Source organism: Cibotium barometz, chromosome 13 (genome assembly GCF_041138505.1).
Source record: "Cibotium barometz isolate CiBa-2024 chromosome 13, ASM4113850v1, whole genome shotgun sequence".
Taxonomy (NCBI): domain Eukaryota; kingdom Viridiplantae; phylum Streptophyta; class Polypodiopsida; order Cyatheales; family Cibotiaceae; genus Cibotium; species Cibotium barometz.
In genome coordinates this window covers 52,499,822-52,518,644 of record NC_141058.1, presented here as the reverse complement: position 1 = coordinate 52,518,644, position 18,823 = coordinate 52,499,822, and the positions used below count along the sequence as shown (strand labels likewise).

Sequence of the window (18,823 nt, the reverse complement as noted above, 5' to 3'; positions counted from 1 at the left end):
TAGATAGTTTTTGGAATAAATAATTCATGTTTTGGAGATTCCTTGACATTTATTATTCTTACATTCATAGCTTGTATTTGTTACTTTTCTCACTTTCCCATCATATGCAACTAGTGCGTTGACAAACCCCTAGAACCTCACTAGTGCTGACAAACCCCTAGAACCTCACTAGTGCTCAAATACATAACCGTGCGATAGTTCAAAGCATTATGGGACCTAATAACAAATTGTTCATAGCTACTATTCAATCGAACTCTAGGTACAAATCTAAAATATTGCAACGTGAAAAACTATCAAATTGCAACGTGTTCATAGTTACCATTCAATCAAAATCTAGGTACATATCTAAAATATTGCAACGTGGAAAACTCTCGAAGTTTTCTGTTACTGCACAAAAAGGCTCACAATTTTCAAAACCTTCCTCTGTGTTAAAAAATAAGTTGAAATAGTGATATGTAGGACTACTTATTATTGCTCAAAACCCTCACAATTTTCAAAACCTTCCTTTGCGTTAACAAATAAGGTTAAATAGTGATCTGTAGGACCACCTAAAAGGCTTGCTTTATAGGAGATTAGAAAATATCAAGAAAATAGTGTAGCCATGTTCTAAAACCTATTCATTGGTAGGGTATAACAATAAGTAACCTCATTGATCTACACAATCCATTATTTTATGCTCCATGCACCAATGTTTCTTCTGCTCCTATGAGTGAATGTTAAACCACCAATGTCGATGTTGGCCACCTTACCATCTCAACAGTTTTGGCTCGTCACTCAAAATGTTGAATTTAATTGGAATGTGCTTATGTTGTATCATTTTGTGTGTGTGATCATTCCTTGTCTATTAAACTCACACCACACAATTCTAGGTGGAGAGTACTAGTTGTGGATTAGGATTTTGCACAAGCTAAAGTGGTTGAATGAGCCATAGGACCTAGTTTTTAACCTTGGCTACCCAAAACTGTAATCGCTAGCAGTGAAACATAAAAGGCAAAATATTATGAGTGCTCTTTTCCACTGCAACCTTGCTTATCTCTTATATGTGTTAACATTTTGTGTGCTCCATTGTGTGAGTGAGTAAGAGAGAGAGAGAGAGAGACAGAGAGAGAGAGAGTGAGGACTAGGATTTATTTGGAATGCAGCAGTGGGTGACAGAGTGGAGCTCTCAGGTGCTCCTGCATGGTGACACTACCTACGAGAATCCCAAGCAGCCAATGTTCTTAAGGTGAGTGACACACCCCATTCGTGCATTTGTGTGCTAGGCCATGACTTGTTGCTTTCTGGATTAAGATATTGTGCTTTCGAGTGCAAAAGAGAGAAGCCCACGACATGTGGTTTCACCTTGCACACTTCCCATGGTACTACGGCCACCCATAGGTGGCATCAGTTTCAGGGAATAGCCCAACCACGATCAAGTCAAGGTAAGTGCCTTTGATGAAAAATGAGGACTATGGTTGATCACTGAAGGTAGAAGACAAGTCCACCTTTGATGCCTTGAAAGAGCCTTTGAAAGTGGGATATTCACATGACAAGGAACTCGATGGACAGACGCTCGCCTTATGAACATTGGTTGCTTGGGATTCTCATAGGTAGTGTCACCATGCAGGAGCACCCGAGAGCTCCACTTTGTCACCCACTGCCGCATTCCAAATAAATCCTAGTCCTCTCTCTCTCTCTCTCTCTCTCTCTCTCTCTCTCTCTCTCTCTCTCTCTCTCTCTCTCTCTCTCTCTCTCTCTCTTACTCAATCACACAATGGAGCACACAAAATCTTAACACATACAAGAGATAAGCAAGGATGGAGTGGAAAAGAGCACTCACTGAGATTTTGCCTTTTATGTTTCACTGCTAGGGATTACAGTTTTGGGTAGCCAAGGTTAAAAACTAGGTCCTATGGCTCATTCAACCACTTTAGCTTGTGCAAAAACCTAATCCACAACTAGTACTCTCCACCTAGAACTGTGTGGTGTGAGTTTAATAGACAAGGAACGATCACACACGCAAAATAATACAACATAAGCACATTCCAATTAAATTCAACATTTTGAGTGACGAGCCAAAACTATTGAGATGGTAAGGTGGCCAACATTGACATTGGTGGTTTAACATTCACTCATAGGAGCAGAAGAAACATTGGTGCATGGAGCATAAAATAATGGATTGTGTGGATCAATGAGGTTGTTATACGCTACCAATGAATATGGCTACACTATTTTCTTGATATTTTTTAATCTCTTATAAAGCAAGTCTTTTAGGTGGCCCTACAGATCACTATTTAACCTTATTTGTTAACGCAAAGGAAGGTTTTGAAAATTGTGAGTGTTTTGTGCAATAATAAGTAGTCCTACATATCACTATTTCAACTTATTTTTTAACACAGAGGAAGGTTTTGATTTGATTGAATGGTAACTATGAACACGTTGCAATTTGATAGTTTTTCACGTTGCAATATTTTAGATTTGTACCTAGAGTTCGATTGAATAGTAGCTATGAACAATTTGTTATTAGGTCCCATAATGCTTTGAATTATCGCACGGTTATGTATTTGAGCACTAGTGAGGTTCTAGGGGTTTGTCAACGCGCTAGTTGCATATGATGGGAAAGTGAGAAAAGTAACAAATACAAGCTGTGAATGTAAGAATAATAAATGTCAAGGAATCTCCAAAACATGAATTATTTATTCCAAAAACTATCTAGTAAATATTATATATCATAGATTATAAGAACAATGCCAACACCTAATTGGTATGTCTTTGAATGTTTTTATATCATCTTCTCAATAATGAAGCCAACGTGTATTTTGGTTTCATCCTCTCTCTCTCTCTCTCTCTCTCTCTCTCTCACACACACACACACACACACACACACACACACACACACACACACACACACACACACACACACACACACGCACACGCACACGCACACACACACACATTTCAGCTATGGACCAATGCAAGTTATTAAACCATGCATTTTTGTTGTCGTTATCATAGAACACTTTTGTCAATCAATAACATAAATACCTTTCTCTGTGAGAGACTCAATTACTAGCATAGTCATCTAAGCATAGTATAATGATAGAGCCAACATGCTCGCCCTATAACATCTTCATGGACCATAAGAACACTTAATAAATAAGGGTTTATGTAAATAAGAATGATTATTATTAATCTTACAAAAGCGCGTGTTTCTTATATTTTATTTAATAATGATGGTATGGTTGTTTTATTTTAGGAGTGAAAGCGTAGCATCCATATGAGGCAATTTACTAATTTTTTATATTCTCTTTAATAATGATGGTATGGTTGTTTTATTTTAGGAGTGAAAGCGTAGCATCCATATGAGGCAATTTACTATTTTTTATATTCTCTTTAATAATGATGGTGTACATGTTCTATTTTAGGAGTCAAAGCTTAGCATTATCCATTTGAGAAATTTCACTATCCTCTATGTGAAATCCAGTGCCAAATAACTATGTGTGCTTTAGTGTGACTAGGAAGAAACATCATTCTTACTGACTCGTGTCAATAGTGAACCATGACATTTAACCTTCCCCTGGCAACTACCACATAATTTTTTTATTTTTGGTGATTCTCCGATTGCTCCACATTAATAGCACTTGCCTCCACATTTATTTTTGGTGATTCTCCGATTCTCCGATTGCTCCACATTAATAGCACTTGCCTCTATTATATCATAATTCTGCCCTTGTCTCACCGTGGCTTCTGTTTGGCATACCTATAACACATATGGGTAAAGAGTACTAAGCACTTTGCATGCACTTAATATTAATATTTAGTGGGGTGCAAGTGATAGTGGTTTAGATTATGTTTTATATTATGAAGTTATAAAAATTCCACATCAACTTCACTTATAGGAGAAGAGGATGAAGATGCTCTATATTGGTGCATGTAGCATAAAATATAGGATTTTTATCAACTTCACTTATAGGAGAAGAGGATGAAGATGCTTTATATTGGTGCATGTAGTAAAAAATATAGGATTTTTTATAGCAATAAGATTAGTTATTGTAATGTCCTACAAATAAATATGTTTTAGAACATGTGTATGATATTTTCTTGCTATTTCCTAATCTCTTGTAAAGCAATACTGTTGGGTGGTCCTAGAGATCACTATTTCAACATAGTAAAAAATGGGAATTTAACAAGTTATAATCAGTGATTATTGATATCTTACATCCATGGAAATAAAGTCCATAATATACTATCTTAACACATTTGGTTGTGAAGATTATTTTAAGCACATAAAATATAATTATATGTTTTTTCAAGATTTGTGCATTCGATGTTGATGAAAAAATTGAAGAATGCAACACAAAGGCAAGACCAGCAAGACACATTAACTCTAAAGAGCAAGACACATTATTTCTAAAGAGCAATACGGTTTGAGATTGTTTGAATTGCTAAAAAAACATGGATAATGTGAATGGTTTTCTTTTTGTAATATGCTAACAACAATATATTACAAGTAAACCTAATTTATATTTCTTTACAAATAGGCCTATATATCAATACTTTGGAAATGGCGCATGAAGCTGTGAATACAATTTATCTTATGTGTTCTCCTCCATACCATTGGGTATTTTCATTATACAATAAAAAGAAATGTAAAGGTCAGTGTAAACACTTAACATACATGTTTCCTTTAAAGAAAATATCATATAATACGTGACATATAGTACGGAGGCTCTTTTTAGCCAGGCTAGAGATGTAGCGCACTTAAGAGAGTGGAATTGAAATGACACCAATAACATTACCTTCAATGCCTTTTGGAACTTACATTCATAAATCTAAAGCCTTGTTTCATCATAAGAAAAAAAATACGGAATCCATAAATAAAGATACTACATAATGCTCAATGATGTTGTGAGAGAAAGAATCTTGGATAAATTTGCAATACCTGATTCCAAAAACCATAATCATTCTAATCGAATTATATGACTTTGGGGAACTATACTCCTACATAGGAACTCATATCACACGACCATGCAAAGCCTCCCAATGGACTCTACCTACTTGTACCTGGATCTCCCACCATATAGTGTTAACTTTTCTCTCAAGATCTCACAAGGTCCTAATGTAAGTCCCAATGTTACATTAATGTTACATAGTTGTTAGGCACACATTTCGACATAGGTTAAACATGCACCACACAAAACTCCATCAAGACATCAAGAATGTAATAATGTATGATACCAAATTTGGACTCTAATTAAATATCAAAATTTCAAACCTAGAACGAGCAAATGCGTTGTGATTCTTGAAATGTTTTATCTATGACACCAGCACAAGCCAAATACTTGTACCATATAGCAAGTTTACAGATCTCAGTGGACATATACGTCTTATATTCACTTTGTTATTAAAGGTTTTCTTTGACATGTGAGGCAAACACTTGCAATGGTATGTCATACAAGTTGAAAATAAGCGCGTACAACTCTAAAATATATGTTGGATAACTAATCCAAAATAGACATGTATTCACATGGAGGATAGCTCCATTGGTATGATGGATATTTCCTTACTGTATGGTAGGAAATTTTATATTAGATATGTATATTTTCCAGAACCAAAAAATAAATAGAGATAAGAATCTTGACCTTCTGAGATGTAGAGTGCCTTCCAAGCTCTTTTAGGGATGATCCCTATTCCAAAAGAACTTGATTAAGAGGGACACCTAGATGATGAAGAGTTAAAGAAAGATACAATTTCAAGGGACCTTGAAATTGTCCTAGAGCAAAGGACCTTGAAAGGACCTAGAGCTAAGTGCATGGACCTCTACGAGGTTAATGACCTTTAAGAGCACTCTAGGAGGATAATGACCTTTGACATTGAACTAGCTCTACATGAGGCCCAAAATTATGCCAAATTCAAGCTTCCAACAAAAATTCATGATGAAAGAAAGAAGTGATGTTAACTCTGGGAGGTCTTCAATAACCTAATTTCATGCATCTCACATTACCTTACCACTAATTAAATAAGTAAGCCTCAATCCCAACACAAGAGAGGGTTCACATCCTTAGCTGCTTTTGTCAAATTATTTTTAGGTTATGTATAATCCAACCAAGCCTATGCACATTGGTCCCATACTTGAACTTTATGAAATGATTTTTTTGAACGGCCTATATAATTGCTCATATGCACCCACATCCTGGGTCTTTTTTTGCATCAATGATTTAAGGCCTTATAACTTTTACCTACACCCTACTAATTGTTAGAGTCAAGGGCATATCTACTAATGCTTAGTACACTTTTCCCAAGTGTGTGGTGGCTTTATCAAATAGATGTCATGAGCCTCGCATTGTAATTATGATGGTCATTTATGCAACTCTTGGTGATGCCTCTTGATGTTATGGATATTAGGCAATGAGAATATTTAGTGTCCACACCATCGACGATAAAACCCTGTCATCATGTCGTAAAGATGACAAGAGGGTACTAGCCTTGATGTTGAGCTCCCAATATAATCCATTTTATGATAGCATTGATTTCAACAAGCACTTAGCTGGGAGAAATTTTAGTGTTTCTAAAAAGTAAAATGCACGATATAGTCATGATAATACGACTAAGCCTATGAACTTAGATTCTAGCGCCGTGTTGTAGTAGGCTCATGCATGATGGAATACTTGTACTTTGTGACCTCTTACCAGTATAACAATGACAAGATCAAGAACCAATCAAGATGATTTTTAAAATTTTAAATCTATGAGACCGCTTTGAGCCAAATACTAGTACAACCTAGCAAGTTTGGAGAACTTAGTGGACATCTTATATTTACTCTGATGCTATCTTGATGCTAGGTAGCTAGGGAGAGTTTATTTTCTTATATCCAAGATGATCTCGATAGGGCATTATCTATCTCACGAGCTTCGCATAGGATTACTATTGGTCATCATGTAATAGTTTTGAGTTCAAGGAGTTTTAGGCAAGGGGCATCCTTAGTTATGTCCATCGATGATGCAATGTGAAGATGACAAGGGAGTGGCATTGGCATTGGCCAGCATTCACAATAGCCGTGACAAAACCTGGCAAAGAATAAAGTCTTCACCTTTAAGGTGGCGGCCGCCCGCTCGCAAGGGGCCGAGCCGCCCGAGTTGAGTCGAGTGATGCACCTACCACGGCTAGAAAGAAGTGATGTTAACTCTGGGAGGTCTTCAATAACCTAATTTCATGCATCTCACATTACCTTACCTCTACTAATTAAATAAGTAAGCCTCAATCCCAACACAAGAGAGGGTTCACATCCTTAGCTGCTTTTGTCAAATTATTCCTCATTTGAGCTGCGTTTTAGGTTATGTATAATCCAACCAAGCCTATGCACATTGGTCCCATACTTGAACTTTATGAAATGATTTTCTTGAACAGCCTATATAATCGCTCATATGCACCCACATCCTGGGTCTTTTTTTGCATCAATGATTTAAGGCCTTATAACTTTTACCTACACCCTACTAATTGTTAGAGTCAAGGGCATATCTAATGCTTAGTACACTTTTCCCAAGTGTGTGGTGGCTTTATCAAATAGATGTCATGAGCCTCGCATTGAAATTATGATGGTCATTTATGCAACTCTTGGTGATGCCTCTTGATGTTATGGATATTCGGCAATGAGAATATTTAGTGTCCACACCATCGACGATAAAACCCTGTCATCATGTCGTAAAGATGACAAGAGGGTACTAGCCTTGATGTTGAGCTCCCAATATAATCCATTTTATGATAGCATTGATTTCAACAAGCACTTAGCTGGGAGAAATTTTAGTGCTTCTAAAAAGTAAAATGCACGATATAGTCATGATAATACGACTAAGCCTATGAACTTAGATTCTAGCGCCGTGTTGTAGTAGGCTCATGCATGATGGAATACTTGTACTTTGTGACCTCTTACCAGTATAACAATGACAAGACCAAGAACCAATCAAGATGATTTTTAAAATTTTAAATCTATGAGACCGCTTTGAGCCAAATACTAGTACAACCTAGCAAGTTTGGAGAACTTAGTGGACATCGTATATTTACTCTGATGCTACCTTGATGCTAGGTAGCTAGGGAGAGTTTATTTTCTTATATCCAAGATGATCTCGATAGGGCATTATCTATCTCACGAGCTTCGCATAGGATTACTATTGGTCATCATGTAATAGTTTTGAGTTCAAGGAGTTTTAGGCAAGGGGCATCCTTGGTTATGTCCATCGATGACGCGCTTTGGCATTGGCCAGCATTCACAATAGCCGTGACAAAACCTGGCAAAGAATAAAGTCTTCACCTTTTAAGGCGGCGCCCGCTCGCAAGGGGCCGAAGGTCTCAGTTGAGTCGAGCGATGCACCTACCACGGCTAGCCTATATAAAGGGCGAGCCAGTGAACTACTCTTATACTACAGCCTGCGGGACATCGCATTGCCGAGTATAACAGATTATAGAATCAATGGCTCCTACGAGTTCTAGACGCGTTGCGGTTGCAGTACTGGCGACGCTTCTCTGCTGTAAGTAATCTGCCCTCGTTGCGTTATTTCAATGCCCTAGTTGCGTTATCTCAACTTTTGCGGCCTATGTTGTTTATACTAGCGTCTGTGCATGTGCAGTGACGTACGAGGGGACGATGCTTCCCGGCCAGGCGGCGGCGCAGGTGTCTCAGTGCTCGGTACAGAGCGACATCGTGGTGAGCCAGGAGGACCTGCGCTTCTCGCATCCGCAGAGCGTGGCCACCGTTAGCTTCAACTGCGAGTGTCCTACCAGCGACGTGCTGCTGGCGTGCGGGCCCGAGTGGACGCAGGCGCTGGTGAACGCGGACTCCCTGCGGGTTGTGGGCAACGGCATCTGCGCCTTCGCACCCGGCCAGACCTTCCACAAGGGCGATCACCCCTTCTTCCTCTACGCCCACTCTCCGGCCCTTCCCCTCAAGCCACTCCACGCACAATTCCACTGCGCCTAGGCAGGACTCTTCTTTTTGGTTGGGAAAGCGGGCATGGTTTTTTTTTCTTTTTTGGGGGGGGAATGAAAGAATAAGCCTTTGAATATTGTGAGCATTTTGTGCAGTAATAGAAAAACTTGAGAAAATAAGCCTTTTGAAAATTCTGTGCAGTAATATAAAGTTCTCCACGTTGCAATATACCTGCTTGAATGGTAATTATGAGTACATTCTTATTATGTCCGACGCTCTGAAGTGGTATTGCGCGATTGTCTATTTGAGTGGTAGTGAGGTTCCGGGGGTTGTGTTTGTGAGAGCTAGTTGCATGATGGGAAAGTGAGGAAACGTAACGAAGCAATCATGGAATTGCCTTGCATCATATGACTCTTTGAATGTGAGATTAATAAAGGTCAAGGGACCTTCAAAATATGAATTATTTATGCTTAAACCATCATAATGAGTTCCTTATTCTTAATAATTAAGAAAAATATACATAATAATATAGAGTACAATAACATTGGTTATACTGGCATAGTCATCTAAGCACAATTCAAAGCTTGAATATAATGATAAAGCCCAACCTTCTCTCTCTATAACATCTCCATGGACCATGAGCAAATAGAAAAAGGGTTGATGTAGGTATAAAGACTAATTATTGTGATAAGCTCACAAAAGTGTGTTTTTTCTTAATTTGTTTTTACAGACCCCTTCTTTCTATTAAAAAAGTAAATAAACTATACCCTTTTTATGCACTCACGTGATATATTCATGTATTTTTGAGACTGACCCTCCCCAGATCTAGTGCCAAGGAACTATGTGTGCTTTAGTGTGAGTAGGAAGAAAGAGCAGGCTTATTGACTCTATACTCCTACGAGAGTGCTCATATCACATGACCACCCGAAGCCTCCCAATAGAGTCTACATACGCGTACCTAGATCTCCCACCATAGCGGTAACTTATCTCAAGATCTCACACAAGGTCATAATGTAGATCCCAATGTTACACTTACGTCACATACTTCTTGTGAGCACACACTTCCACACAGATTAAACTTGCGCCACACAAACCTCCATCACGACATCAAAAATGATGCATGATACCAAATCTAAACTCTAATGAAATAACAAAATTCCAAACCTAGAACGTGTAAAGGCAGTGTGATTCGTATAACGTTTTATGTATGACACCACCATAAGCAAAATACATTTACCATCTAGCTTTTATATAGAACTTAGTGCACATATACATCTTATATTCAGATTGCTATTGAAGGTTTTCTTGCAAATGCAAGGGACATCTAGGTATAGGAGTGCTCATTTTCTTATTAAAATGGCACAATTTTCTCTAGAGAGTCCGAGAGACACGGAGGGAGAGAGTGCTTGAGACAGTTCTTACGTGTGTGTTATGCATGTTCAAAAAAGGGTATTCTCTAAAATCACACAAGAACACACTCAAGCCTCAAGAATGAGGAGGCTCATCCACTTCCTCACACACAAGCTCCATATACAGATAGGAAGACAATAAGGAATGTTCAAAGCTATGTGCAAGAACAAGATTGAGTGTTGAGAGAGAGGGAAACAAAGGAAGGAAGGAGCACTAAAAAAGACTGGTGCCTCCTCCAACCGACTGCTCTTGATTATTTTTTATTTCTTAAAAAGTAAGCTAAGGTTCAATAGATTTGAAATTTTTTAATGGTATACAAACCATTCAAATTTTAAATGTGAATACACACGTATATATTGACCATCGATTTTAAAAAGTTATAGACCCGCTAACTAATCTATGACAATTTGCATTGCATTTTACTTTAAAAAGTCATGAAATCATATAATTTGATATCCAAAAAGTTAAAAATATGTCCATGTAAACCATAAAATTATGCAAAAATGCATAAATCTGGGGGTTAACATTCCTCCTCCACTTAAATTGCGAACGTCCTTGTGAGCACTATGAAAAAGAACCTTTCCTTAGAATAAGCACCTTGAACATATTCATAAAGAACTCCACATCTCGAAAATTCCACTTTACTTCACTTCTTTTTATTTCTCACAAACACCAACTCTACTTACTCTTCACGCTTCACACCTCACATCTCAACTTCAACAACTTCAACTTCTTCATCACCAACACCTCATAAAGAATTTATCAATTTGACCTTAAAGGATGAAGGAAAAAGAACCTCCTGAAACACCATCAAAGATGCCCACAATCTTTGGCAGAGAAATAATGAAAACCTCCGCCAATGAAGCTCTCTAAACTATGGCTAATCCATGGTAAAATTTCCATCAAAAGATCAATCCTGAAAGCTCTCCCCCACATATGATATGGCATTAAGAACTCCACCCGGCACATGTTTGTGTGCAATTTTACAATTTTGAAAGGCACAAGAATTTCTTTTGAAAAAAAGAAAATCCTAGACTAGGGTTCAACTTGTAGGTCTTCCTACTAGAAGTACACCCCCCGAGAGAAAAAACTAAAAATTTCATATTATTTCATTCAAATAGAGAATGAAAATTTATTTATATAACAAGAAACTCGTGGTGAATACTTTAGACCAATCACTTTTATCATATGTGACATTATTATCACAACAATTGGAAAACTCATCAAATCCATATGAAAATACATGGCAAATTCCTCAGGACCATCCACTTGGTGCCATGTGGCATACTTATGCATATATAGTTGGCAGATTATTTGTTAGATCATAAAACTAAAAAATACATTTAATAGTACTAGTTTTCAATTTCTCGTAATATGCATATAAGTTATAGACCACACTTACAATGGTATGCCATATTCAAGTTGAAATTATACGCGTGTAGCTCCAAAATAATATGTTGGATAACTAATACAAAATAGACTTTTATTTTTCTATTTGTATGACGGATAGTTCCATTGGTATACCCCTAGTTACAACTCTATATGATGAATCATTTCTAACCATATGATAGGAAAATTCATATTAGATATGTATGTTTACTAGAGAAACAAAAATAAATAGAGACAAAAAAATCTTGACCTTTTGAGATGTAGAGTGCCTTCCAAGGTCTTTTTAGGGTGAACCCTATTCCAAAAGAACCCGATTAACAGGGATAACTAGATGATGAAGAGTTAAAGAAAGAGTCTTCTTCCCATGTGGATTCAAGCTCACTATACTTCCTAATTCCCTCGTTGTCTTAGTACATTGCACTCCCCATTTGGAATGGTACAACATTCTATGTTACCCATGTTGATTCTCATATTTCCCAAGTGTCTATGGTGGCCATCATTTGAATCTGGTAATAATGATCACCTTCTTGAGGGACTGAAGGTAGCATCTTCTCCTCATCATGAGGAAGAAGACACATCGGTCGTTGTTCCATCATCATACCCACTCTTTATGACCAGATGGCTATCCCCTTTATTGATCTTTGTGGCCTTTTTCTTTTTCTAGTGCCTTCTTGCGCGTGCTTGTTTAGGGACTTCCTTAGGGGCTAGAATCCCTACAAGTCCCAGAGTTCCTTGATTTGACGACATAGATGCCTCAAAGGTGGCAATGTGAGCTACAACAACTGTCCTTTGAGTTTGCATTCTGGTAATTGGATTTAGAGGCACCGTGTGGATGAAGGCATCTCGTACACTCAGCACAAGTAATGCTTGTGCTAGGTTTAGTCTCATGTGCCTTCCCCATTATGCTCAACCTCAATGGAAATTAATCCTTGTAAATACAGTATATTCCACACCTTGTGTTTAAAGGAGTTAAGGTGGAAGTAATCGCATGAGTACTAGCCATCCATCACATAGTTAGGTACACAGGGTACATGTATTCTCCCTCCATCACATAGTGACTTAGGATCTGAGAGGGTAGACAACTAATATCAATGAGCTCAAAGTTGGTATTTGTATCGACTTCTCTATTTTCACCTTCTTTTAAGATCTTTTTCAAGGTCAACTGGTGAATAGAGGTAATTCGAGGTAATGGCGCTGCAGTGGTATAATTGGGGGTGGTAAGGGCCTTTCGGGCAACCTAAGGATTCCTCTCAGAGTAACTTCATGGCTTGGTTGAGGTGCATTATGTAGTGCTAGTGGTGGTATGGCTAGTGTCTAGGGTTTGGAGTTAAGGCTTGGGATGGAACTCGTGCTTAAGTGTCTCCTTGGTGGTAGCAAAATTGATAATTTCATGATTAGCCCACCTTTGGCACTAAGCACAATAGAGAGTGGGTCGGGGTCTCAAATGTGGACACTCCGCACACTGGTGTTGTTAGCTCGACAAATTGGTCAGCATACCAGTTCCCTGTTTGGGTAAAGATGGGGTTGCCCAACTTGATCCTGCCAGTAAGAGCTGCTCCACCTGTTGGTCCTGAAGAGGACTCTTTTCCTTTCCCTTCACATTTCATGCTAGTAGTTTTAAAGAATTCCTTAAATGTGCCCTCATGCAATTATCGAGAATGAGTTCTCTTGAAATTGTCCTTAAAATCCATGGCACTCTTGCAACATTGCTCAAAGGAAGCGTGGGCTAGGGCATCCAGGGACTTGTGCACGGGTACATCTCCAAGGCCGTGTCACACTCGCCTTATGAACATTGGTTGCTTGGGATTCTCATAGGTAGTGTCACCATGCAGGAGCACCCGAGAGCTCCACTCTGTCACCCAACTGCCGCATTCCAAATAAATCCTAGTCCTCTCTCTCTCTCTCTCTCTCTCTCTCTCTCTCTCTCTCTTAATCACACAATGGAGCACACAAAATCTTAACACATACAAGAGATAAGCAAGGATGGAGTGGAAAAGAGCACTCACTGAGATTTTGCCTTTTATGTTTCACTGCTAGGGATTACAGTTTTGGGAAGCCAAGGTTAAAAACTAGGTCCTATGGCTCATTCAACCACTTTAGCTTGTGCAAAAACCTAATCCACAACTAGTACTCTCCACCTAGAACTGTGTGGTGTGAGTTTAATAGACAAGGAACGATCACACACGCAAAATAATACAACATAAGCACATTCCAATTAAATTCAACATTTTGAGTGACGAGCCAAAACTATTGAGATGGTAAGGTGGCCAACATCGACATTGGTGGTTTAACATTCACTCATAGGAGCAGAAGAAACATTGGTGCATGGAGCATAAAATAATGGATTGTGTGGATCAATGAGGTTGTTATACGCTACCAATGAATAGGTTTTAGAACATGGCTACACTATTTTCTTGATATTTTCTAATCTCTTATAAAGCAAGTCTTTTAGGTGGCCCTACAGATCACTACTTAACCTTATTTGTTAACGCAAAGGAAGGTTTTGAAAATTGTGAGTGTTTTGTGCAATAATAAGTAGTCCTACATATCACTATTTCAACTTATTTTTTAACACAGAGGAAGGTTTTGATTTGATTGAATGGTAACTATGAACACGTTGCAATTTGATAGTTTTTCACGTTGCAATATTTTAGATTTGTACCTAGAGTTCGATTGAATAGTAGCTATGAACAATTTGTTATTAGGTCCCATAATGCTTTGAATTATCGCACGGTTATGTATTTGAGCACTAGTGAGGTTCTAGGGGTTTGTCAACGCGCTAGTTGCATATGATGGGAAAGTGAGAAAAGTAACAAATACAAGCTGTGAATGTAAGAATAATAAATGTCAAGGAATCTCCAAAACATGAATTATTTATTCCAAAAACTATCTAGTAAATATTATATATCATAGATTATAAGAACAATGCCAACACCTAATTGGTATGTCTTTGAATGTTTTTATATCATCTTCTCAATAATGAAGCCAACGTGTATTTTGGTTTAATCCTCTCTCTCTCTCTCTCTCTCTCACACACACACACACACACACACACACACACACACACACACACACACACACACACACAAACACACACACACACACACACACACGCACACACACACACACACACATTTCAGCTATGGACCAATGCAAGTTATTAAACCATGCATTTTTGTTGTCGTTATCATAGAACACTTTTGTCAATCAATAACATAAATACCTTTCTCTGTGAGAGACTCAATTACTAGCATAGTCATCTAAGCATAGTATAATGATAGAGCCAACATGCTCGCCCTATAACATCTTCATGGACCATAAGAACACTTAATAAATAAGGGTTTATGTAAATAAGAATGATTATTATTAATCTTACAAAAGCATGTGTTTCTTATATTTTATTTAATAATGATGGTATGGTTGTTTTATTTTAGGAGTGAAAGCGTAGCATCCATATGAGGCAATTTACTAATTTTTTATATTCTCTTTAATAATGATGGTATGGTTGTTTTATTTTAGGAGTCAAAGCTTAGCATTATCCATTTGAGAAATTTAACTATCCTCTATGTGAAATCCAGTGCCAAATAACTATGTGTGCTTTAGTGTGACTAGGAAGAAACATCATTCTTACTGACTCGTGTTGATAGTGAACCATGACATTTAACCTCCCCCTGGCAACTACCACATAATTTTTTTATTTTTGGTGATTCTCCGATTGCTCCACATTAATAGCACTTGCCTCTATTATATCATAATTCTGCCCTTGTCTCACCGTGGCTTCTCTTTGGCATACCTATAACACATATGGGTAAAGAGTACTAAGCACTTTGCATGCACTTAATATTAATATTTAGTGGGGTGCAAGTGATAGTGGTTTAGATTATGTTTTATATTATGAAGTTATAAAAATTCCACATCAACTTCACTTATAGGAGAAGAGGATGAAGATGCTCTATATTGGTGCATGTAGCATAAAATATAGGATTTTTATCAACTTCACTTATAGGAGAAGAGGATGAAGATGCTCTATATTGGTGCATGTAGCAAAAAATATAGGATTTTTTATAGCAATAAGATTAGTTATTGTAATGTCCTACAAATAAATATGTTTTAGAACATGTGTATGATATTTTCTTGCTATTTCCTAATCTCTTGTAAAGCAATACTGTTGGGTGGTCCTAGAGATCACTATTTCAACATAGTAAAAAATGGGAATTTAACAAGTTATAATGTGATTATTGATATCTTACATCCATGGAAATAAAGTCCATAATATATTATCTTAACACATTTGGTTGTGAAGATTATTTTAAGCACATAAAATATAATTATATATTTTTTCAAGATTTGTGCATTCGATGTTGATCAAAAAATTGAAGAATGCAACACAAAGGCAAGACCAGCAAGACACATTAACTCTAAAGAGCAAGACACATTATTTCTAAAGAGCAATACGGTTTGAGATTGTTTGAATTGCTAAAAAAACATGGATAATGTGAATGGTTTTCTTTTTGTAATATGCTAACAACAATATATTACAAGTAAACCTAATTTATATTTCTTTACAAATAGGCCTATATATCAATACTTTGGAAATGGCGCATGAAGCTGTGAATACAATTTATCTTATGTGTTCTCCTCCATACCATTGGGTATTTTCATTATACAATAAAAAGAAATGTAAAGGTCAGTGTAAACACTTAACATACATGTTTCCTTTAAAGAAAATATCATATAATACGTGACATACAGTACGGAGGCTCTTTTTAGCCAGGTTAGAGATGTAGCGCACTTAAGAGAGTGGAATTGAAATGACACCAATAACATTACCTTCAATGCCTTTTGGAATTTACATTCATAAATCTAAAGCCTTGTTTCATCATAAGAAAAAAAATACGGAATCCATAAATAAAGATACTACATAATGCTCAATGATGTTGTGAGAGAAAGAATCTTGGATAAATTTGCAAGACCTGATTCCAAAAACCATAATCATTCTAATCGAATTATATGACTTTGGGGAACTATACTCCTACATAGGAACTCATATCACACGACCATGCAAAGCCTCCCAATGGACTCTACCTACTTGTACCTGGATCTCCCACCATATAGTGTTAACTTTTCTCTCAAGATCTCACAAGGTCCTAATGTAAGTCCCAATGTTACATTAATGTTACATAGTTGTTAGGCACACATTTCGACATAGGTTAAACATGCACCACACAAAACTCCATCAAGACATCAAGAATGTAATAATGTATGATACCAAATCTGGACTCTAATTAAATATCAAAATTTCAAACCTAGAACGAGCAAATGCGTTGTGATTCTTGAAATGTTTTATCTATGACACCAGCACAAGCCAAATACTTGTACCATATAGCAAGTTTACAGATCTCAGTGGACATATACGTCTTATATTCACTTTGTTATTAAAGGTTTTCTTTGACATGTGAGGCAAACACTTGCAATGGTATGTCATACAAGTTGAAAATAAGCGCGTACAACTCTAAAATATATGTTGGATAACTAATCCAAAATAGACATGTATTCACATGGAGGATAGCTCCATTGGTATGATGGATATTTCCTTACTGTATGGTAGGAAATTTTATATTAGATATGTATATTTTCCAGAACCAAAAAATAAATAGAGATAAGAATCTTGACCTTCTGAGATGTAGAGTGCCTTCCAAGCTCTTTTAGGGATGAACCCTATTCCAAAAGAACTTGATTAAGAGGGACACCTAGATGATGAAGAGTTAAAGAAAGATACAATTTCAAGGGACCTTGAAATTGTCCTAGAGCAAAGGACCTTGAAAGGACCTAGAGCTAAGTGCATGGACCTCTACGAGGTTAATGACCTCTAGGAGGATAATGACCTTTGACATTGAACTAGCTCTACATGAGGCCCAAAATTATGCCAAATTCAAGCTTCCAACAAAAATTCATGATGAAAGAAAGAAGTGATGTTAACTCTGGGAGGTCTTCAATAACCTAATTTCATGCATCTCACATTACCTTACCACTAATTAAATAAGTAAGCCTCAATCCCAACACAAGAGAGGGTTCACATCCATAGCTGCTTTTGTCAAATTATTTTTAGGTTATGTATAATCCAACCAAGCCTATGCACATTGGTCCCATACTTGAACTTTATGAAATGATTTTTTTGAACGGCCTATATAATCGCTCATATGCACCCACATCCTGGGTCTTTTTTTGCATCAATGATTTAAGGCCTTATAACTTTTACCTACACCCTACTAATTGTTAGAGTCAAGGGCATATCTAATGCTTAGTACACTTTTCCCAAGTGTGTGGTGGCTTTATCAAATAGATGTCATGAGCCTCGCATTGTAATTATGATGGTCATTTATGCAACTCTTGGTGATGCCTCTTGATGTTATGGATATTAGGCAATGAGAATATTTAGTGTCCACACCATCGACGATAAAACCCTATCATCATGTCGTAAAGATGACAAGAGGGTACTAGCCTTGATGTTGAGCTCCCAATATAATCCATTTTATGATAGCATTGATTTCAACAAGCACTTAGCTGGGAGAAATTTTAGTGTTTCTAAAAAGTAAAATGCACGATATAGTCATGATAATACGACTAAGCCTATGAACTTAGATTCTAGCGCCGTGTTGTAGTAGGCTCATGCATGATGGAATACTTGTACTTTGTGACCTCTTACCAGTATAACAATGACAAGACCAAGAACCAATCAAGATGATTTTTAAAATTTTAAATCTATGAGACCGCTTTGAGCCAAATACTAGTACAACCTAGCAAGTTTGGAGAACTTAGTGGACATCTTATATTTACTCTGATGCTATCTTGATGCTAGGTAGCTAGGGAGAGTTTATTTTCTTATATCCAAGATGATCTTGATAGGGCATTATCTATCTCACGAGCTTCGCATAGGATTACTATTGGTCATCATGTAATAGTTTTGAGTTCAAGGAGTTTTAGGCAAGGGGCATCCTTAGTTATGTCCATCGATGATGCAATGTGAAGATGACAAGGGCAGTGGCATTGGCATTGGCCAGCATTCACAATAGCCGTGACAAAACCTAGCAAAGAATAAAGTCTTCACCTTTAAGGTGGCGG

The 18,823-nt window shown here is 37.3% G+C and overlaps 1 protein-coding gene across 1 annotated transcript; it reads left to right on the top strand.

Moving 5' to 3' along the window:
* The first annotated feature begins 8,320 nt into the window (after positions 1-8,320).
* On the top strand, positions 8,321-8,964 carry LOC147632819 (uncharacterized). The gene is made up of 2 exons (XM_086806932.1): positions 8,321-8,504; positions 8,604-8,964. The coding sequence occupies exons 1-2, from the start codon at positions 8,447-8,449 to the stop codon at positions 8,951-8,953; spliced, it is 408 nt and encodes a 135-aa protein (XP_086663058.1). The 5' UTR covers positions 8,321-8,446; the 3' UTR covers positions 8,954-8,964.
* The last annotated feature ends 9,859 nt before the right edge of the window (positions 8,965-18,823 follow it).

Excerpts from the sequence above, each read along its gene's own strand:
- LOC147632819 (XM_086806932.1), top strand. The coding sequence starts at position 8,447 with ATGGCTCCTACGAGTTCTAGACGCGTTGCGGTTGCAGTACTGGCGACG. Across the intron at positions 8,505-8,603 it reads ACTGGCGACGCTTCTCTGCT|TGACGTACGAGGGGACGATG; the intron begins GTAAGTAATCTG and ends GTGCATGTGCAG.